At 32.8% G+C, this 24622-nt stretch overlaps 1 protein-coding gene across 1 annotated transcript in view; it reads left to right on the top strand.

Moving 5' to 3' along the window:
* LOC140440230 (uncharacterized) overlaps positions 1-24622 on the top strand; it is a 139113-nt gene that overhangs the window by 101129 nt on the left and 13362 nt on the right. Inside the window, exons 6-7 of the mRNA XM_072530587.1 lie at positions 7666-7959; positions 12741-13019. Of these exons, the coding sequence (XP_072386688.1) occupies positions 7666-7959; positions 12741-13019 (573 nt within the window). The remainder of the gene's footprint in view (positions 1-7665; positions 7960-12740; positions 13020-24622) is intronic.

Below are 24622 nucleotides of genomic sequence, written 5' to 3'. Positions count from 1 at the left end.
AGTGTTAACTGTTTCATTTTGTGAGTACATTAGATTATTAATATAGATAAGAAATAATATTGGACCCAAAACCGAGCCTTGAGGGACACCAAACAACAGAGATTGTTTTTGAGAATCACACTGGTTTAAGTAAACATATTGATCACGATTGGATAGATATGAATCAATTAGTTGAATAGCATCACTATGAAAATTATAATAAGGAAGTTTTCTAAGCAGAATACTATGTGTAACACAATCGAAAGCCTTAGTAAGATCTAAAAACGATGCTAGAGTATCAAGTAATTTTTTAAACCCTTCCAAAATATTGCTACTAAAATGATCAATAGCTAAAGTTGTTGTTTTATTTTTTTGGAATTCGTACTGGTTTATGGCAAACAGTTTATTAGATTTAAAATGTAAATTAATTTGATTTTTTAAAATTCGTTTATACACTTTTGATAAGATAGGCAACAAAGAAATAGATCGATAATTGTATAATTGTCAATAGAGCCTTTATTCTTAGACAGAGGTACTACCTTTGCAGTTTTGAAAACTTGATGATAAGTATTACAAGAAATTGATTGGTTTATTAAAGTTGCTAGAGGTTGAACAATTATATTTTTAATTGTTTTAATAATTTTTATGTTAAATCCATCAGGATCTTTGCTGTTACTATTTTTTATTTCTGTAATAGCTAAGTCAACTTCACTAAAGTTTACTGGCTGAAAACTAAAACACGGGATATTTTCCTGTGGTATATACTTTAAATGGTCATCAAGAGTTAGCTGAGGAACCTTGAGTTCATTTATTACTCTCTCAGCAGTTGAGCAGAAGTGGCTATTAAAACTATCTGCATTGATTTTGGAATTATCAGTTAAAACATTTTTATGTTTGTTACCATTAATAAGTTTCCACATGGCTTGTTGAGAGTTGCCCGAAATTTTATAAACCTATCATTTTCATTAATTTTTGCATGCTTGATAGCTTCTCTGTACTCTTTTCTAAGTTTGATAATGGTACTTCTAGGTGCAGCAATGGAATCGTTTCTATTTATTGCTATTATAAATTGAAGTCTCTCACGCATTTTTTTCAAAATGTCATTAAACCAGTTTACTTTTTTACCTGGATTATTTTTATTCAGCAATTTCGATTTTTCTATATATATATATATATATATATATATATATATATATATATATATATATACATAATAAAGAAGAATTTAAAAAAGTGTGGCGAGATTTAACGAGAGACGACAAGACTTTTATTTAAATCCAATAAATTTTTTTGCAATCGTCTAGTGAAAATAAACCTTTTTCTGCAAATCTCCTAAAGTAGGGACAAAAATCCACTTACTGCAAAAACTTGTTCTGTCCGTCACTTAATTAGAGAAAAAGGGCAACAAAGGTACAAATTGAATAACACAGTCGAGCAGAATAACCCACAAACTTTTAAAGAGATTAGTGAAGTGTTAATTTGTAATGGCTGTCCAAATTGCGCATAATTTGAATTAGAAAACGGTAGATTTAGAATAAGAATATTAACAAACTTTTGTTTGGATCCAGCCAAGTGGAAGTTTTCGATTTTAAAGTTATGTTGGGACATTTAAATCAAATAAATTAGACGTAAATCCAATACTGATGTGGTGAACTTAAGATCCATTGAGAAGAATCTCATTAAATATTACAAATATTAAATTTGTTGAAAATATTTACGACAGTTTATATTTGGATAGAAAATACGAGTATCTCCTATATATGTACAGTGTTGGACAAATTCGAATGTAATCGAAAAGTTTGAATTGTTTTTAATTTCCTGTGTCCGATTCTTCTCGGTCGACGATGATAAAATACAATGTTAAAGTCGTGTAGTTTAATATAGTTTTATTGAGAACTACTAAATTATTGACCGCCTAATTACAATTACTCTCGATCGACAGCCAACAAGGATCCATGTACTACAAGTGTATATGTCAACATGCGATGGAACAGATGAAAGAGTGGGAGAGATGTACCAGTTATTAAACACTAACATACTTAATATACCCAAAAAAGAATCAGTCATAATATTGGGTGACTGGAACGCAAAAATAGGCAAAACAACAACAGAAGATCTGCTGAAAGGAACATTTAGTGGGTTTGGAATAGGTGAACAAAATGAGGGAGGAGACTATTACAATTTGTCATCGACACTGAACTTACTATCATGAACACCATGTTTAAGCATCATCCGCCAAAACTATCAACTTGGACTTCACCGGGGTGAAGTTATAAAAATCACATAGATTATATTCTTGTCAGCAAACTATGGAAACGTTCGGTAGTCAACGTAAAAACAAAACCATCGGCTGATTGCGGAACAGACCATAAATTGTTACAATCCGAATTCCGTATCAAATTTCGTAAAAAACCGAAACAAATAAAACAATGAAGCCTGCAAAATACAAATAAACACTAAGACATAGTAACACAACAAACATTACTGGCGATCCCAATCAAACATGGGAACATACAAAGACGTGGATTATAGATGCAATAAATATTACAAACCTCAAAGAAACTCCAAGGAAAGAAAAACACTGAATGACTGATGAGACACTGAACCTAGTAGAAGAACGAAGAAAAATTAGAAACAATTCTTCAAATCCAACAGAAACTGAAAACAAGATAGCAAATGTAAATAGACCCATAAAATCATCAAGTAGAAGATATTAAAGAAATATGCAAACAACTACAAGAACACGCGGACCGTCAAGAATCTAGAGAACTGTTTGTCAAAGAAAAATACTTAACTAAAGAGTTCAAACCACAAACGCAGATAATTAAAGATAACTTGGGAACTATCATCACCAATCCAGAGAGCATAACAGCGACATGGAAACAATATTGTGAAATGTTGTTTCACCATGAAGACGTGAATCCAGAACAAATAAATGACGAAAAGGAACTACATATTTTAAAATCGGAAATAGAAACCGCAATAAAAAAATTATAAACTTCAAAATCTCAAGGAGAAGACGGAATCACGGCGGAAGAACTTAAAGAAATGGGAGATATAGGAATTAAAGTAATGTTTAAACCGTGTAATGAAATATGTAATACAGGACAATGGCCAGATGATTGGTGTAAGCTCACTTTCACACCCATTTATAAGAAAGGCTCACTAACTGACTGTAATAACTACCACACTAGAGCCCTGATCTCCCAAGCAAGTAAAGTTCTGCTAACTATAATTAACGAGCGATTAAAATCAATACTTCTACCACAGATCCCACAATAACAATGTGGATTTGTCCCTGGAAGACGCACACGAGAACAAATTGTCAATCTTGGACAAACTATAGAAAAATCTAGAAAATTTAATCTAGAAACACAGTTGTGCTTCGTTGACTAGTCGAAAGCGTTCGATAATGTAAAATGGCATAAAATGTGGGGAATACTGAGAGAAATGGGTACCCCGAACATCTAATATACCTACTGAAACAACTGTATATCAACAACACAGCAAACGTAAGAATCAACAACATAATTTTAATAATTTTAATAATAATAAACTATATACGATAATTTTAAACTAAAAGTCGGTGTTCGTCAAGGATGTATTATCTCTCCCACGTTATTCAATATATACAAAGACCACATCATGCGCATTTTATTCCACAGATGCCAAAGAGGAATATCAGTCGGAGGCCAAAAAATTAGCAATCTCCGCTATGCTGATGACACTTTAGTACTAGCATCATCAACAAATGACCTTGAATACATCATGAACAGACTAGACACTATTAGTCGTGAATATGGATTTAAAATTATTGTACAGAAGACCAAGGTAACGATAATGGATCGAATTAGAAATAACCAGCCAGAAATAAGAAACGTAGCGGGCTTTGAAGTGGTAAGCCGGTTCAATTACTTAGGTTCTGTTATCACAAACAACGGTGGATGCGAAGAAGAGATACGTCGACGCCTGACAATGGCTAGATCAGCAACGGTCAAACTTACTAAAATCTGGAAAGATACGGACATAACCAGGAACACGAAACTGCGCCTAGTACGGACGCTTATCTTTCGTATCGCTAGCTATGCGTCAGAAACTTGGACCATTAAAAAGTCCGACTCACAAATTATAATGGCCTTTGAAATGTGGGTATATCGTAAAATGATGCGCATACTCTGGACAAAACATCGCACAAATTCTCAATATTGACAGAACTCGACATCAATACTAGGCTCACCACAATCATCAACCAAAATATATTAAGGTACTTTGGACACATTACCAGACAAATGGAAGGCATGAAGAGGTTGGTGGTTGAAGGCAAGGTATATGGTAAAAGAACGCGAGGAAGATCGCCACTCCGATGGTCAGACCAAAAAAAGTGCGCTACCGGTTACTCTCTGTCTGAGGCAGCCAGGAGAGAGAAGAATGGATAGCAACCATTCGTCAAATGCCATAACGTCACCACATCCTTACGAAGGATAAAGGATAGAGGAGGAGGACTGAAGTATTACACTATAGTTGTTGTTGAGGTACAAATGTATAATAGACTGCGTCCCAAACTAGTCACGGAGCTATATTTATAATCTAACAAAAACGCTACGATTCATCAAATAAGTGTATTGCCCTCTGCATAGAACAACAACCTTTGACTTTTGAAAGCTGTCAAATAAAATTTGAACTGAAGAAATTATTGCAGGTATTTCCTTAATAAAATATTAGGCAACAGTTTGCAGGAAGTTAAACAAACTGTAATTAATCGATATGTTTCACAATTATACACGGTGAAACTATACAAATTCAGGAAATTACGATTAATGTAAGATTACAGATTAATGGACTAATTTGTGATTGAACATATTGGCCACTTTAAAAGAACCATATCACCAATAGAAAATATCTAAATACATAAAATATAATATATTATTAATAGTTGGCAATAATCACAACATTTTATATCATAATACTAACTTACTCTTTTTTTAAATTATTATCTCACTGCTACCTATGACTTGAATATTTAGAATTTATGATTCAGTTATACTATCTAATTCAAATCTAAGTTTATTAAGTGAAACTGATATAGTTTTGACTGTCCCGAAAGTTCTACGTAAATTTGGTTGTGATATCGTATGTCTTTAGGCGCTGGATAAGGTTGGATGCAGGAACCTTGATGTCTTTGTTTTTGACTCTTTTGGCATTCCCAAGATATCTGACTACCTTCCACATAATGACAATCAACACAACAATGAATATAGTCACTTGTCCTGCGGTTAAATGAGGAATTCACTAATGGTTGGCAATGGTTTTCCACGTGTGTTCGGATATGTCTTGGCCCAACTGCTCTGCCTCAAGTACTATATTTGGCAACTCACCTCCCTGAATGTCTATATTATGGCTGGGAATGTTAATCTGTTTTATTATTGGCCTCTGCATAAGCTCATTAATGGGGCTGACGAGTATCTTGAGGTAATTTCCAATTGCTGTTTAAAATCGATTAATGGATTTGAGTAATGTTATTTTCCGGTTCTGAGCAACGCATTTTGGTGACAGCTTTATAAAACTCGTTTGATTTATTATCTGTTTAGATCGAGAACCATCGCACATTATAGCTAAATTTATAGCGTATGGTGGAATGACTAGAGTTTGGGTGTGCTTATTTTCAACCAACTGGCTTCCTTTGTTATGTACTCCACTATATTGCAGGTGGTGTTAGAAGTTCTATCATATAACTCATTTAAGATACAGTTCGGGTGGGTATCCATATTAATAATTGCCATTGATGAACATGCCAACTCTCCTTTGTTTAATTATATACACCTTTCTTTATCTTCATATGTCACTTCAAAATAGTGTAAATTATTACAATCTACTGCAAGTAGATTTCTTGGGACCAACAACGAGCAAACAACGCCACTACTTGTCATCGACAACGGAAGAGCTGTGACTGTCAGTAGGTTGTATCTATTGTTGTTAATTATTAGGAAATACATAATGCATAATGACGGTATTAGATTTTTGTTTTGATACAGGCAGCGACAACCGCTGATACGTATTTCGACCTCCTTAGGTCTCGTCAGAACGGTATAGTCACTGCTCTAAACCAAAACAAAAAGCACTCCCTTTTTGTTTTAGATGGCGTAGTTACGTCCGTATATAGTTATTTAATAACTATTGTCTAGGACGGGAGAGATTTTTGTTTTGGTTCAGATCAGTGACTATACCGTTCTGACGAGACCTAAGGAGGTCGAAATACGTATCAGCGGTTGTCGCTGCCTGTATCAAAACAAAAATCTAATACCGTCATTATGTTTTATTACTTACTTCGTTTGGAGTACCAGAAACTGAATTCACTACGAATTTTGACCAGGATGAACGGCATGTGGAATGCAATTTTAGATTCCCTTGCCGAGTAATGTATCCAGCTGTTTGTTTCGCAAATTTTAGGAAACACAGTGGTAAAAATTTGAATTCGGTTTCGCTAGGTAGAAATCGTTTGATTTCTCTTTTTATTAGGAAATAGTTTGCAGGAAGTTAAACAAACTGTAATTAAGCTACTACTCGATGTGTTTCATAATTATACACAGTGAAACTATACAAATTCAGGAAATTAAGATTAATGTGAGATTACCAATTAATGGACTAATTAATGTGTGATTGAATAGTGTGTTCAATAAAGTCAGCCCCATATAGAAAACTTTTTTTTTAGTTTTATGAAAAAAAGTTTTACTCTATAAAAAGTTCTGCATGGTCTAAAAACCTAAAATACAATGATTAAATATTAAATTTTTTTTTAAATATAGGCGGTTTGTTATAAAATATGAAGTGTGGATGTCGTTAACTCGTACAATAAATTTATATTTTTTTACAAACTTACTGCGTAAATGACTGAAAAAGCTTCTGTTAATTCATCCAATGCAATTTGACACAGTTTCCGAAGTAACTGTTTAGGACGAACATTAGTTTTTTTAGAAATATTTACCATTTTCAGTAGATTTGTTGCTTTATTGATCTCGCAATAATTTCCCTAATGTAAACTTAGTAACAGTAACTCAGGATCGGATACCGAAATATCTAGCTTGCTATCCTAGCTTGAAAAACTAGCCACGTGTTATCCGGGCATTAAGGCAGGTTTACACATATCCAGTAACTGGCGCCAGTCGTACTGGCACGACAGCGCTGACATAGTAGTGGCATCATGTAAACATATTTTGCGCCCGTTCAGCGCTGTCTCGAATAGAGGGCTCGTCTATTTTTCATGCCAGTGGCCATCGTCCGCGTCCCCTCTAATCCTGCGCCAGTGGTTGTATACACTTGTAAACACATTGTTCCAGTCGCTGGCTTACCTGTAAAGAGTACAGCAAACGACTGGCTTCACAAAGTGGGAACCGGCGTGCCAGTGAGACTGGCGGCAGCTACTGGATACATGTAAACACGTGCCTTAAAAACATCGTTCCAGTAGCTCTCGTACATTTTTCCAAAAGCAACACGACACTGACAATAAAACAAATGACTGATTTCACCAAGTAGGAACTGGCATGCCAGTGAGACAGATGTCAGTTACTAGATACGTGTAAATCTTGCTTAAAGAGTAACTTTTTTCATTAAACTGAAATTTTTAAAATAAACATTTTTATCCATGTTTAGAAAATAATATAAAATCTATGTTTTACTCATTTATTTTAGATACCAGCCAGTGTGAAAGCTCGTCAAGAAAAAAACAAAGCAAAAATACTGACGAAAAAACAAAGTTTAGAAAAAATGGACAATCAAACTGAAAAACGGGAAAATAAAGAACCAGCTGAATCTTCCAAAGTTTCGTTAGAAAAATTACTCAATCAACTTAAAAAATGCGAAGAGGCAGCAGGAAAGCAAGACGTTGTAAAAGAAGGAGAAACAAAGAACAAAAGGACCCAAGTAGATAAGAAAGAACAAAAGAGAAGTGAATGTGGTGAAAGAAGTGAATATACAGACGAGGAGGTATCTCTATATAATTAAATTAATTACATTTTTTTCATATACAGTAAGGTCTCTCTTTATATGGATTATTTTCATGCGATTTTAAAGTTGTGCGGTTTATCTTTGATCCAAAAATTTGTATTATTAAATATTATAATTAAATATTAACTTTTGGGGGAAAAATTAATGGGAAAATCGCAGTAGTTAGCTGTATACCATCGTTTAAAAAACTTATACAGAAGTAAAACACTTCACATTTGTATTTAGGTATAAAACATATAATTAAAACTTTTTTAAAAAGTGTTGTCAAAATTTATACAAGAGCATAACGTGACGTTTCGATCTAGATCAGATCATCCTCAGTGCCTTCTTTTGTAATTGAGCTAATACTAAAATTGTAGCTATGACATCAATATATAGTTTTAGATTGTTTCAAATTTAAATTCTAATGTGACATTGGATGAAAATGGTTCTTGTCAGTTAAAACGACACAGACGTTGTCTGTGTTTGTCTGTGTGTCTGTAAATGGAACAGTATTGGAAAAAAAATGCAAAAAGTTGTTATATCATTTTCTATTTGTTCGATGAATCCCACCATTGGTCTTCTTCTTGTTGTTTTTCCTTCTGGTACTTAAGAAGTATTACGGGCTTAGAATGCCTGTCTCGTTTATACTCTAACCAGTAGTTTTTTAGGGCCATGTCAACTGCATTAAAAATTAGTCGAACAGGGACTATTGTATTTTTGTAGAACTTCAGATCGACTTACGTCTATGAAACAATTTGGTTTTTATTCCAATGTTTTACATCTTCTCTACCAACCCCAATGATCACTGGCTTGTTATCTTACCATCTGGTTACTACAATTCCATCAGAAGAGATGTTTTTTTGAAAAACCTTTTACATCAGTTAGACGTGGTTTAGAAAACCTTTGGTCCTAGCAACAAGAATTTATTTTTGGTTGAGAATTTTGTTGATAGAAGATTCTGTAACAATTTTACATATTCTTTCAGAGTAATGAAATTATCATAGGTATCATCGTTTTCGGCATGTTCATCAGCATCCTCCTTTTTTCTCATTATCCTCCTTCTCATCCTCCCCTTCGTTTTAATTTTCTGATATATCAGCTATCATCTGTCCAATTCTCTGTCTTACTTGTATTTCTTCTTTGCAGTCACAGTCATCACTAACACATCCTTCTTTGTGAGACAGTTTTTCATCTATATATATATATATATATATATATATATATATATATATATATATATATGCTGTCACTATTTTTCCGGGTTTGACTCCGCGTTGTAAAATGCTGGTTTTCTTGAAAACCATTGTTTTGGCGACGTTTCGGCAAGGTCTCACTTGCCATTCTCAAGCCTGATGGATCTACTTCTCGTCGTTACTCGATTAGTACTGATTAGTCTGTTTTTCAAGAAAACCAGAAGTTTACAACGCGGAGTCAAACCCGGAAAAATAGTGACAGCACATATAGCTCCCGCGGAAACCTCAAAACAAACATATATATATATATATATATATATATATATATATATATATATATATATATATATATATACAATTAGAAATAAGTAACACTACTTTCAATACTGCTCTGAATTATATACTGCAATTGACTTTTATTTAAACTAATATTTAAAGAAACAAGTACACTTACCTCTTACCGACAATGCAATTGCCGCCATATTGTTTTTGATAATAATTTTATTTTAGAATAAAACGATCCATGCGCTATCTGGACAGAAGTTCATGCAAATTAATGGGTGCAATTGTACCAACATGACTGAAAGGGTTAAAAATGGCGCAAAAAATTTTGCGTCCAAAAATTACTGCTCTATCGTAGACAGTTAATCTCTGGAATGGCAAATTTGAAATATAAATTTCGAGAAGGGTTGTAAAAAAGAAGTACCCTTACGTGATAGTTTATCAGATAAAATAAAAATTGAAAAAGACAGTCAAGATTTCATTTCACGTACAAATCGTCTATGTATCTGTTTATACGTATTTCGCTTTAATAAAGCTCATCAGAACAGCTGCAATTTTTAGAAGGCTCAGATTAAGGCAGATATTTGAATTGTGTTTCGAAACTATTTTACGGATTTAATATCAGATGTCGCCATTGCGTCCGTTTCGAAGCCATTTTATTGTTGCTTCTTAAAGACAGGAAAGATTTATTTTTCACGTTGAGAACGCCTATGAATAGCTGTTCTTATGAGCTTTATTAAAGCGAAATACGTATAAACAGATACATAGACGATTTGTACGTGAAATGAAATCTTGACTGTCTTTTTCATTTTATTCGGATCTACTCTGTATGAGTACAAGAAACCAATTCGCTAACGATTTCTGCTTAGTTGAGGAGACATGTCGTGGAATGCAAATTTTAGATTCCCCATGTCTCTATTAACATCTTTATCAACGTCTGGCTATGCTTTGCAATTTTTAGAAGGCTCAGATTAAGGCAGATATCTGAATTTTGTTTCGAAACTATTTTACGGATTTAAAATAAAAATTCTTAAAAAATATGGCGGACATTTGAAAAAACTGTTGAAAAATTGACCTCTTTTTCAGTCACAAAAATTTTATTATTATTTTGTTTAGTCAAACTGTAGTAAACTATTATAAAGAAAACGAAATCAAACACAATGCATCAAGGTTTATTAAAATCGACCAACTAGTACTTTCGGAGATTAAAGAAACTAGAGATTAAAAACTATGTTTTTAAAACTAGCGGGCAGTTAATGGATGCATTTTGTTTGTTACCACAATATACCAAAAAAATAATAATTAAATATTTGTAACTGAAAAAAGCTGAAAAGTAGGTAAAGTTTGGAACATTTTTTTGAAATATCCGCTATTTTGTATTTTTTTAAGAATTTTTAATTTTTCTGGTTAATTATCACGTAAGAGCACTTCTTTTTTAAAACTCTTTCTTAATTTTTAATTTCAGGCTTGCCGTTCCAGAGATTAACTGTTCGCCATGGAGCACTAATTTTTGGACATAAAACATTTGACTCAAATCTTTAAAATACAGCAACAATAGATTAAAAAAGAAAAAAAATGCAATCTTCACGTTGTATAATAATATAAATAAAAGTTTGATTGTCAGTAGTAATATCCCTAGGACATTGATAACAGACGAGATAATTTCATGACAATCGAAAGCTCGTTCCTTGGTAACAGCACGAAGCCGAAGGCTGAGTGCTGTTACCAAGCAACGAGGTGAGAAATTTGTCATGAAATTATGAGGCATTCATCAATGTCAAAGGGATATTCGGCGGATAATTTTTCGAAAAAAAAATCATAACTCAACATAACGAAACATTTATTTATTAAAAGTACAGTTAGTGAAAGTACAATTATTAAAATTTAAGTTAACATTAGATTCGTTGCTGTTCTCTACTATAGAAGATCTATTACCACGCATAATATTTATAATCTTGTTGTGGTGTTCTTGATCGAGATTCAAATATGGTTTTATAGAATTCTGATTGCCATGACCAGCAATTTTTAGCAATTGTTGTTCTTCTACACCACTTTTTGCTAATTTGCTAACAGCAGTTGATCTATTCGAATGATTTGTTATCTTTTTCTCCTTTACATCCAAGCCAATTGCTTCAGCAGAAGATTTAGTCCATCCATTCATTGTATTTCTTCCAACAGGTACATTATCGTACCATTTGTCAGTTTCATTTTTCCAGTGTCGATTTGGTTTTAAGAACAGTCGTGGTGAGGTAATATTGTCGCCTCGTTTTGATATCAGTTTATGAAAAAGACGTACAGGGCATCTTTGTCTCTCACTATTGATAACCAGCCATTTACTACTTGCTCAGCTTTTAGAACCACCTTGGCACGTTTTACTGAATACCGGATTGTATTCAATGCGATTTGTTGGAGTGTCATCGATATTTTTCTCGATTTGAAAAAAATCCACCAGACAAGCAACTGCCTCTCCTCACCACGCTAATTCTACAGCAGCAATATGGTAAAATTTACGCATAAGACCTTCAGGGGTATCTTCATCCCAAAGCAATATTATTTTGGATCTGCTTGTAGTTTCTTCCTGATTGCATCGCGGGCATCTCGTTCTGGTTTAAACACTATATTGTTAAACGGGTCAATCATAATATTATAGTCATTATAGTACTTTTCTTGCAATCGTTTGCACGAAACGTTTCACATTGTCTTCACCGTTGCCTCTTTGAATTCGTCCCCGTTTTTCTTTCTCATATTGACGGCCCAATCTTCTAGTATCAACGCCAATTCTTCTAAGCTTCTATTTTCATTCAACTCATATTCTCGTCCGCAGCAAAATTCCATGAATATTCCCCAAATATATTTGTGACTGTAGGTTGTATTTCTGGGAATTTTTTCTTTGATTAGCGCATTTATACTTTGAACATTCTCATTGCCGAAACGTGACATTTTGAAATTTATTTGGATGAAGTTGTCAAACTCGATCGTGTTGTCATAGGGATTGAAAATTGCACTGAATGCAATTATCAGTCTAATGTTAACATGATTGGGTGAAATTGTTCCACATGACACAAAATAACGAAATTTGAATGTTTGTTAGAACAGTCGAAAAATTATCATATATAAGAGATGAGATACAAAAAGATGTGTAATTTCTTAATATTATAGACGGCAATAGTACCTTAACTGCCATATAAAATGATGATAGGCATCATGAGAGCACTATTTTACAATTACATATTGCTGCTACATTGTTTTTATCTTTTTCTATTATAGTATATATTATAGTTATATAAAAATTACTCCTTTTAGAAATTTGACGTAAGAAGCTTCAATTACCACGACATTACCAATCATTTGTTTAAATCACAAAGCGATTTCAAAGACTCAGAATCTGTGGCAAGTATTCAAGAAATCACTAAGAAATTAACATCAACTGCGGTACGACCACTGCAACAAACTTGCATGAAACCGCTGGATGATCACCACGCTCTAGAATTACACAAATCAAAGAGTTATATCGTTAATCTTATTGACAGAGCTTTGAGCAAAGAACTAGGAACTGTTCCTTGTGATCGACATAGAAATAATGTAAGTATGATTATTCTTATTTTTTTTTTCAGTATTTATCATCATTAAAATGTTAGTGATCAAATTGGTCTAAGTAATTTTGCAGATGCAGTTGGAAATTACCGTGTCATCTAAGTACGTTACTTTACGTAAGTTATATATTAGGTCGAGAACATTTTACTATTTTTGTTGAGAATATGCCACAATTTTAAGTTAACTCGCATTAACCTTTTCTTGTTGTTTGAAACGTTCTAGACGTTTGGCATTCCTTTCCTCAGGTAGCTTAGCTTTCTTCGTGCATGTGTTGGTTGTTGCTCTGGAAACCTCAAAATGGTATTGCCACAATTTGGTCACATTGCTCCTGTAGTGATTCTTTCCCAAGGATCATATATATACATATATAATACAATTCTTTGGTAGGTAACTTTCGGGAAAGCGTTAAATCAAGGATCGGCTAGAGATGGCATCAGCCAGTTTGGTGTAGAACTTTATTCTAAATGTGAAATTTTCGGTGATAGATTGGCACCTTCATCAGCACCTAAATGGAAAACTTATTTAGTACAAATGGTGGAAGTTAACATTTAAAAACCTACATTGAAAATGTTCAGTTGGTTCTAGTCGTGAAGAACACTGTCATAAATATGTTAAAAATATTAAAACATACATTTAAAATTTTCAATAAAAACATTACAACACAAAAGGGTATTTTTACCAATACGACACAAAAACATCTTAAACCCAACAAAAACCGCATCTTCATGTTTAAGGTAGAAAAGAAGAATTTTACTTCTTTTTTTATTACAATGTTTTTGATTTCTGTCAATATCTAAATGTCATATGTAACAAGGTTATATTTACATCTACACCTCATCCAATAACATGGAAATTGGAAAAAATCTTTTAAAGAATCAAAATAGCATGGAAATGAAGTCTGCTCTCAAGTGCAAGCAGGTCATCTATATATGTTATGATAAGTTACCTCCATTGTTTAACCTGTTACATCTAGTCAAGTCCTGTTGAAGCAAAGAAGAATAAATACCACTTAAGTTTTCAACATCTTTCTTACAATTCATAAAAGAGCTGCAGTTATGGATGTAGCACATTTATATTAAAATTTCTCTTAAATTGGTTGTCAACCCTTTTTAGTACTTCCATATTTTCATAGTTAGCAATGTAGTAGTAGGCTTCCTCACAACATCACTCTTGTGCCAAGCTATTCTTTTTGAGAGTTTCTGGCTGGTTTGACCGACATACACTTCTGAACAGGAATCACATGATATAGAATACACTACATTGAAGTTATCCAGTTTTTTAACTCTTTCTGTCAGGTGAGTAAAGTATGTCCCTAATCTTTTGTACGCTTAATTTGCTATCACTATGTTGAACTGTCTGAACTCTCAAAAAGAACAGCTTTGCACAAGAGTGATGTTGTGAGGAAGCCTACTAGTACAGCTTTTAGCCAACATATTAAGAATACTGGACACATTGCTAACTATGAAAATGTGGAAGTACTAAAAAGGGTTGACAACCAATTTAAGAGAAATTTCATAGAAATGTGCTACATCCATAACTGCAGCTCTTCTATGAACTGTTAGAAAGATGTTGAAAACTTACGTTGTATTTATTTTATTCTTTTTTGCTTCAGCAGGACTTATACTATCTCAAACCAAACCAAACCAAATCAAACCAAATTGGCTTATACCATCTCTAGCCGATCGTTGATTTGACGCTTTCCCGAAAGTTACCTACCAAAGAATTGTATTCTTAGCGTCGTTATATACACTATATTTACATATATATATATATATATATATATATAGATCTAGCGGTTAATGTGGGCCCCGTACTAAAACGGTATTATACTAACTCCAGGAGAATATACACCGTGTATATTATTATCTGGGTAGCGCTTTATGTAGACTCCGACCAACACGTAGGATTAAATGAACTCCGTAATAGGGTAAAACACTTTTGGGATCCGTATGTATTCTTCCCCGTACACAACTAAACTCCTCCGATGTTGCCAATAATTTGATTAGTCGTAAATTTTTAAATTTTATAGCAGGTACGTTTTGGAACTTGAAATTTATTTAAATATCAATCAATTTATTCATTCTGAAATTCCACAAATACTTGGTTAATGTAGTTAAATATTTTATGGTGGTAATTTATATTACTTGCTTTAATTATTTTTAAACTTAAGTTAGTGTCTGTTATAAGCTTGGAAAAGGCAATTTTTATGTATTAGTATTTTTTTAATGCATTGACACTGAAAAATTTATTATATAAATGTACGTTCCGATGTTTCGATTGCTACGTTTTATGATGTACAATATTTGTTTCATAAAGTAGTAAAATTTAAATTATAATAATTTGTAAATCAATCTTAAAATTACAATTTTCTACTGTCTAATTTCAATATTTCAATTTTTAAATGTAGGGAATTCAATATCTTACTATAATACTTTAGTATGTAACTTGTAACAGATACTAAAATAATAAGTAGGCATAACACCTAATTTCGCTTTAACTATAAATGTATCGTATAACGTAACGTAGCAATCAGTAGTGAATCATTACTCAGATAAAATATTTCGGTGACTTTATGGTAATTTGATTATAGCCAACATATCTATTACAATTATTACATATAATATGATCGGTTGTTTTAAAAAATACTTTTTAGCTTGTAAATTTTGTATCTTTCGTGATCAGGCATACGAGTATTTTATTTTTAATTTAGAAGTAAATGTATATATAATATTCTTTTTTCTGTCACTTATTTTAAATATGGTTCACTTATATTCTTCTTGCTTATTTATTTTTATTCGTAATACTTATAACGTACGTAATAACGTACCCGTTGTTGCAAAAAGCAACAACGGGTACGAAAGAAATCAGGTATCAGGGGTGGTATTTGTCAATCTAAATGCCGCCTACGACACATTAAATTAGAGGACATTTCTTCAAAAACTGTATGAAAAACTGTAAACATCGTTTTATCCGCGTATATCTACAGAACAGAAGATTTTTCGTATCATTCAATGGTAATATGGAGAACGCAGACAAACGGTCTCGCTTGGCGTAGCGTAATGGCACCTACACTGTATTACATTTACACAAATGATCAACAGATACCAGTAGATACTAGGATTTTCATGTAGACCATACATTGCACAACCAAAAACTTTTGTTGCTGGAGTGGAGAAAAATCTAATAGATGCCTTAAATATAATAAAAATGAACTACGATTTAATTTTAAGCCAAACCCCGAAAATCTTAGGAACGCTCCTTCAATTTTCCCAACACAGGCGCTTTCACAAAACTGAACATCCAATAGTGTGATGAAATCCTTGAACTCTGAATTTCCTATAAATACCTTGTAGATAGTTTATATCGCACGTTGTCAATCACAGAATCTTGTTTAAAACTAAAAGGCAAACTAAGGACCAGAAATAGTATGCTCCGCAAGCTTGTCAGCTAAAAATGGGGCGCACATCCTTTCACCCTTAAAACGTAAATGCTTGCACTTTTCTTCTTGCTTAACTGTCTTTTTCCTTTTATTCCGATATACTCTGTACGAGTACTAGAAATCAATTCGTTAAGGATTTTTGCTTAGTTGAGGAGATATGTTGTGGAATGCAATTTTTAGATTCCCCATGTCTCTAATAACAGTTTTATCAACGTCTGTTTTTCCTTGCAATTCTTAGAAGGCACAGATTAAAGCAAAATACTGAATTTGGTTTCAAAAATTAGTTTACGTTTTTTAACCAAGTTTGACATCTTGGCGTCTATGCATGTGTCCGATCTACCTTAAGCGATTTATTTTCCTAAACAATATATTTATAAGAGCTTTCTTTATTTAGTACGTGTTCTTATTCTATACGGATTTGTAGCAATATGATAATGAGGTTAAAAAAGTTTTCTTATTATTTTTCTTTCAAATATTCGGAGTTCTTCCTTATTTGTTTTAGTCATTGTCCATGATTCGCATTCATGTATTAAAATAGGTCTTAAGTGAATTATGCTCTGTATTGAATTGCTTTCTTCTGTTGATTCGCTTGTATTTGGTTTTTATTTTGTTGATTTTAAGTAAAACATTTTTCGTGCTCTCTTCTTGTTGAAGATGTCGTATGCGGAGAGAGTTTCTTATAAGATCAATATCATTAGCAGATGCTAGGACTGCTTTGTACCTTGAGCCATTAATGAATTGCATTTTAAATAGACGTTATTTCTATTTTGGTAAGCTCTTCATTAAATTTTTGAATATTTGAATCGAGAATCTGTATTTTATTCAACTGTTTTATAACACAGAGTTTCTTGGCGCCTATCTTCATCTCTGTTTTTTTTTTGTTTAGCGTATCATTATTTTTCTTCCTATGCCGTCCCCATTAACGGAGGTTGGCGACCACATTTCTAAAAGTATCTCTGTCTTTTGCAACGTGGAATAATTCGTCTACAGTCATCTTTGTCCAGTCACGAATATTTCGCAGCCATGACTTCCTCTTTCTACCTATTCCCTTTTTGCCATCGACTCTACCCTGCATGATGGTCTGCAGAAGACTTTATATTCCTTAGTATGTGTTCCAGATATGCAGTCCTGCGTACTTTTATTGTTCTCAACAATTTTTTGTCTCGACCCATCCTTCTCAGCACTTCCTCATTGGTGGCCCTGGCAGTCCATGGAATTCTCAACATTCTCCGGTATATCTAAAATTCAAAGGCTTGAAGCTTCCTAACTATTTGCGCTTTTACCGTCCATATTTCTACTCCGTACAATAGTTGAGACCAGACGTAACATTCAACAAACCTCAGTCTCAGCGCAGTATTAAGATTTTTGTCACAGAACAATTGCTTGAATTTTAGGAACGCTGCCCTTGCCATTTCTATTCGTACCCTGATTTCTTAGTCTGAATCTAATTCTTTGTTGATGTAAGCTCCCAGATATTTATATTTTTACTCCCGCATCATTATTAAAAGAATTTTGCTGAATGTCGATCTAGGGAATCCGGTGGTATGTACATGATGTTTCCATAACCAACGTTCGAAAATTTGTCTTACTGTAAAGTCATGAGGATTTTACTAGGAAATATAGTGCTGTTTAATAATAATAAAGTTTAAGCAACAATTCCTATATGCACTAACTTGGTACTGATATCTCTGCTCCCCGATACCAGGTAGCAGTTCCGAAAACATTATAACTGCTACACTCATGCTTTCAATTATCCAACGATTAGCCAGTCCAGGACTATACGCCTTATTATGGTACTGATATTGCTGCTGTCCCTCATAAGTAAATATAATATGCAAGAAAGGTTTTGGCAATTTAATAGGATTTTGTATGTTAGAATATTATTTCTCCGAGAAAGTGAAAAATATCTATTTGCTATCCGGATTTAATTCATAGATTAAATATTAGAATGCTACAAAATAATGCTATTAGCAGCAAAAAACGGTCTGATAGTAAGTAATGAGAAAACTAAATAAATTTCTTTAACATACAAGAGAGAGGACGTAGGGTAGGGCATAACGTAACAATAAACCCATTTAATTTTGAAAGATTGCAGCGTTTTAGGTATCGTAGATAACGCTGTCACATAAGAAATAAAATGGAATATTCAGGTAGCTAACTGATGTAAATATAACCCACATAACACTTTTAAATCCAGAAGTCTAATACAAATCCCTAAAATCAGGATATATAAAACAGTGATTAAACCAGTGCTATTGACTTAAATGTGACGAGAACGCTGACAAAACAATGTAAGTAAAACTTAGGTATTAATTAGATCAGGATTACTAGAAAAGCCATCAGAATTATTTTCCAACTTACAAAGGTCCGAATACTAACCAATACCGAACCGGAACTAATGCCAAGGTCTAACAGATATATAAAGATAGCAACGTCATACAAGAGACTAAATCTCAACGCCAAAGTTACGCTGGCTACATCCAAAGGCTTTCTAATAACTGCATTGCCAAGTTAAACTGGGAGAATGCCCCGAGAGAAAAAATGCCCTTAGGACGTCCACGAATCAACAGGGGAGGTAACATATGGTCAGATTTAGGAATAATGGAACTACCTACCGACCCATCATATTTATCAACACATGCCTGTACAACCAACTGCTATCCAACCTACAATCAATACTTATCTGTTGGGAACTATCAAATCCATTACATGTAGTCAAACGAAGTAGGCTTAAAAAAAGTTATCTTAGGAAAGGCACTAAAGAAATATTGATACATATTTTTAAAACGTTATTTACGTGGCTAAGTTTTCAATAGGAATGAGGAGACAAAAAGCAGAAAAGCCAATAGAACCTTGTTGCGTTCTGACTATACTATGACGATAACCTTTACAATATAAACAATACTTGAGGCAACTGTTTGTCTCAATTTTGTCATTCAGAATAATTATGTCTGTATTTTTTAATTTGCTAATTTCCATAGATTCTAATTTCCATAGAATCTAAATATATCTTAAGGCCTTTATTTTAAATATACTTTTTTAGTAATGAAAATACGTAGATAGAACCTGGAATATACATTTAACCTTTAATCTCTGGGATAAATCCATCTCCTAAACAATGGCGCCGATATATTTAGTTAAAATTCTGTGCACTTATTTTAACCGTTTATGTCCTTATCATTCATATATGAGTTGTGACCGATATTACAAACTCATTTACTTTTCACAAAGAGACTTCATATTAACTATACTTATTACTATACAAATCTGATTCGAAATATCGTCGAAAAGTAATAGTGTGTAAAATTATTTTTAATGAAAAGTTAATTAGCCATTTCTTATGGGGTTCAAAAGAAAAGCCTTTACGAAAATTTGAGTACAAATAAGACCACCGTAATCAGTTGTACCCTGGGTAATGAATAATTAATTAATCGGCTGATCAGAATCATCCGGTCAATATGATTTTTGTCAAATCGGTCCTTTTTAGGATCAATTATTCTAATAATGTCTATAAATATTAAGGGCATATCTAAAGATAAAGACACTTTACTTTACTTAACCTTATCAGACATATGCGCTTAGCACAAATGTGACGCATTTCTAGTGCAGAAAATACATAGAAGGCAAAAAATAGTGTATTTGGAATTAAGCTGATCGCTGAAAATCACATAATAAATGTAAAAGTGCTATCTCTGCCGGCAAAGAAGCAAAGAAAAACTTAAAATGAGAGAGGACAAAACCAGTCAGCTGAAGGAACCTTTTAACGATGTTGAGCTTGGATCCACTATCTACGTATATAATGAAGAATAGTACGGCACTGACTGAAGATCTGAGCACAAAGCTTATTATAAAATTTGGACCAAAAATACAACAGTTACTGATATCCAAAGTCTTCAGACAAACCAAGCAAAGACAAAGTTGTTGCCTTGCTTAAACCTGGCAAAAACTCCAACGACCACAAAAGCTATCGGTCAATATATTTATTTTGTCAGCTTTACAAAATACTTCTCAAGAGGTAAAACAGAAGAAAAACTCAAATTAAAAGACAAAAGTTGCTATAGACAGGAAAGATCATGTACGTCACCAATACTAAATCTTGCCCAACACAGCAAAGATGGGTACAAAAGATATTAGGTATGAGGAGTGGTATTTGTCAATCTAAGCAGCAATTTGCAGTTTTCATTCAACATCTAAGTTACGTTATGCCCTACTCTACGTCCTCTCTCTTGTATGTTAAAGAAATTTATTTAGTCATCTGGGAAAAATTTCTCAAACGATATTAATATTAAAAGGGACTTTAAAGAGCCAAAGCACGCTAAACCGTAAGGTGACTAAACCACACAAAATGGTTATTTGAGAAAAATTATAGCTCGTTCCAGAAAGAATTGTAAATATAACATTAATGTAATTTAAGAAGAAACGCTGAAGAAAAAAAACAGTAGCGGTTAGCCTAAATAAAGAAAGACAAAAAGATGTAATTTAATGTTTTGAAAAAATCTGATTCGAAGACTATCTGAAAAACATTTCATAGTATAGACATCGAGCGCGGCGATGCCTTTGCCGTCTGGCGGCCTATATCGGAAACTTTTACTACCATTTGACTATTTGTGTACGATTTTGTGTATGGTTAAGTGGCACACCACAAAAAGTGTTTTTATTTTCTCTTTTGTTCAACAATTAAAATGTATTACTATACTTCTAGATGTTCCAATACAATAAAGGATAATAAACATAAAGCACAGGGTACAAAATTTTATTATTTTCTATGTGCTAGTTATTATAAACACATAAGCTATACTACAATCAAAAACTATGAACACTATGAAAAAATACGGTAGACTATAACTACATTTGTGCTTTAGCACTATAGTAAGAACAAGATAAAAATCTAAATTCCTACATAATTATATTAACGAGAAGTTAAAAAAACTTTTGTTCGTTATCAGTAATAGAAAGCGCATTTCAGAATATATTATGAAAAATGTTGTTGATATTACAATATCAGATGATAGGAATACAAAAATAAAAAACAACTTACCTTTTCAAAACAACAATGAATTACTTCATTTTATCACGAAAAATTTAAAAATTGCAATGTAATTGAACCCATTTTGTGAGCTATAGTTACATTGATACTTATGTGGCAATTAGCTGTAAAGTCATTAGTCTTTTCCGTCGTATCATATTTTCCTAATATTTTTTGTAGGCAAGCGGTTTAGTTTGTGTAATATAATATCCCCAATTCGTCTCATAATATTTAGTTTTCAAAACAGCTGTTAATAATTCGTTCACATTTTTTAGAGCTCTTTGCAGTACATTTGAAAATAAGTCGACAGTAAGATACTTTACTTGTAGATTACTCCTTGTTAAATTAGTTTATTAGGTAAGCCTAGTTCTGCCATGGTATTTCATAGTTTTATTCTTATGATTATATCAGTGTTTGTTTAAAATCTATAAATAACTAGTTTAATGTTTTTTTTTGTATTCCCAACATTTCTCATTAACTGCCTAATAGTGAATAATTGATCAACGATTTATTAGTCTTTCTAATTCCACACTAATAGTCTCCTATTTGATAGTTCACCTATTCACTCAATCGTTCCAGGTGTATTAGAAAAAATACTGTATATCCTAATAATTAATAGATATATAGCTTATATATAGCTTATATCGCTATAGTTTGTGCAGTACATTTTATTATCCCTTTTGTGTATGGTATGCTTTTCAGCAAGTTGGTACTTGCTCTTACTTCTAAATTGACAGATGAGCTGTTTAACTGCCTGTACTGAACTTTCTTCTTCATTTTGCAAATATATATAAAAATTAATAAAACTCTGACATACCGTTAATTAAAATATTGGATACCCTATACTATTCAATCAACGGAAATACTAAGATCACAAGAATCTATCTCTATCTAATTAGCCTTTTTCGGTCCATCTTTGGACATAGGCCTTCCCAATCCTTTTCCATTCTTCTCTGTCTGTCGGTATAGTCATCTACCTAGAGCCCACGTGTTTCTTGATATCATCTGCCTATCTCATTTGGGGCCTTCCTCTGCTTCGTTTATATTCCCACGGTCTCCAACTTATAAGAATTTTGTTTCATCGGTCTTCTTTTTGTCTTATATTGTGACCGGCAAATCTCCATTTCAATTTTGCAACTTCTTATCTAACATCCCTCACTTTTGTTTTCTCTCTTATCCACTCGTTTCCCTTTTTATCCATTAGTCTTATGTGCAACATTTGTCTTTCCATTGCTATTTGGGTTTTTATGGTTATGTCCATGTTTACTTTTGTAAATGTCCACGTTTGGGAACCATAAGTTAGAACAGGGAGTACGCATTGATTGTATACTTTGGTCTTAAGATGCTGTGGATATCTTTTGTTTTTAAGAATGTAGCTTAGTTTGCCAAATGCCGCCCATGCCAGTCTAACTCGTCTTTTTATCTCTGCTGTTTGGTTTTCTTTGTTACGTTTTATAGTTTGACCCAGATATATATAATCCTGAACTTGTTCTACTTCATCTTGTCCGATCCTCATTGTGATGTTTTCATCTGTATTTGTTATAATTTTGGTCTTGCTGTAATTCATATTAAGGCCTATCTTTCCAGCTTCTACGTCCAGTTCTTTCATCATTTCAAATAATTATTCTCATTTATCTGTTATCAATGCGATGTCATCAGCGTATATTAGATGGTTCAAGCGTTGTCCATAAATTTTTATACCTTTTTCTTCCCATTCTGATCTTTTAAAAATATCTTCCAGAGCCTGATTGAAAAGTTTCGGTGATATTGTGTCACCCTGTCTCACGCCTCTATTTATTTGTATTGATTTTGTTTATTCATATACTTTAATTGTTGTTTTGGCTTCCTTATATATATTGGCTATTAGTTCCGTATATCTGTGGTCAATTCATTTTCTTATTCATTTTTCATTATTCATTTGCTCGTTCTATAAGTATTTTCATACTTAGTAAATGGTCACTTGTGCTGAATCCCTTTCTAAAACCAGCTTGTTCTTTTGACTGGTATCCATCGAATTTTGTCAATCTATTGGTGAAAATTTTTGTTAGGAGTTTATACATTACATTGAGGAGTGTTATAGGACGGTAGTTTTTTATATCTGCTTTATCCCCTTTCTTGTGTAGGATAATGGTTACGGATTCCTTCCAGTTGTTTGGGATTCTTTTTTCTTTTAATATCTTGTTAAAAACGGAATGTAGATTGTTAATTACCACTTTTCCACCATATTTCAGCATATCTGCAGTTATTCCATCTTTTACTGGCGATTTGTTGTTTTTCATTTCTTTCAATGCCTTCTTTATTTCTGATTTGCTTATTTCTGGCTGTAGCTCTGAGTTGACATTTTTTACTTTAGCCTTAAGTTGGTTTTTAATTGTTTCTGGTGGTTCCTTTTTTGTTTTATATAGTTCTGAGTAGAAATGGTGGATAATATTTATAATGTCATCTTTAACGTTTGTTTCTAGTCCGTTTTCATCTTTTTTTTTTGTTTATTTCACACTTACCTAATTTCGGTCTTAAGCATTTCATATTTTTGTTGTTTTGTATTACTTTTTCTCTTTTTATTTCTTGTTCTTTTCTCTTATTTTTTCTTATTATTCTGCTTATTGTTTTATTGATTTCTACATATTCTATAGCTTCCGTCTTTTATCCATAAGCTTCTTTGTTTCTGTTGATATATAATTGTTCTTTTTTAGATCCTTTTTTGCTATTTCTTTTCCTGATGTAATCATCGTTGCTGTAAGTATGTTGTCTATTTCATCTATATCTTTGTCATCACTGTCTAATTTTTAAGTAAGTTGTTCTTTTAATAGGTCTTTGTATATCTCTTTATATTGCCCTAGTTTGTTTCTATCTACTAGATCCTAGTTTTTAATTATTTTTCTTTTCATTTCATAGTTATCGTCAACACTAATTTTTGCTCTGACCATCCAGTGATCGCTACCTGTTGTGAATCTGTTAAGAACTGTTACATCTTTAATGATATATCGTTCCGTGGACAGTATGTAGTCGATCTCATTTTTTGTGGATCCATTAGGGCTGACCCATGTCCACTTTCGTTGGGGCTTCTTTTTGTAAAAGGAGTTCATTGCGTATAGATGCTTTTCTTCTAGGTAGTTCATCAAAGTA

The sequence above is a fragment of the Diabrotica undecimpunctata genome, chromosome 4, assembly GCF_040954645.1.
Source record: "Diabrotica undecimpunctata isolate CICGRU chromosome 4, icDiaUnde3, whole genome shotgun sequence".
Lineage (NCBI taxonomy): Eukaryota > Metazoa > Arthropoda > Insecta > Coleoptera > Chrysomelidae > Diabrotica > Diabrotica undecimpunctata.
This window is presented reverse-complemented; position numbering and strand designations above follow the sequence as displayed.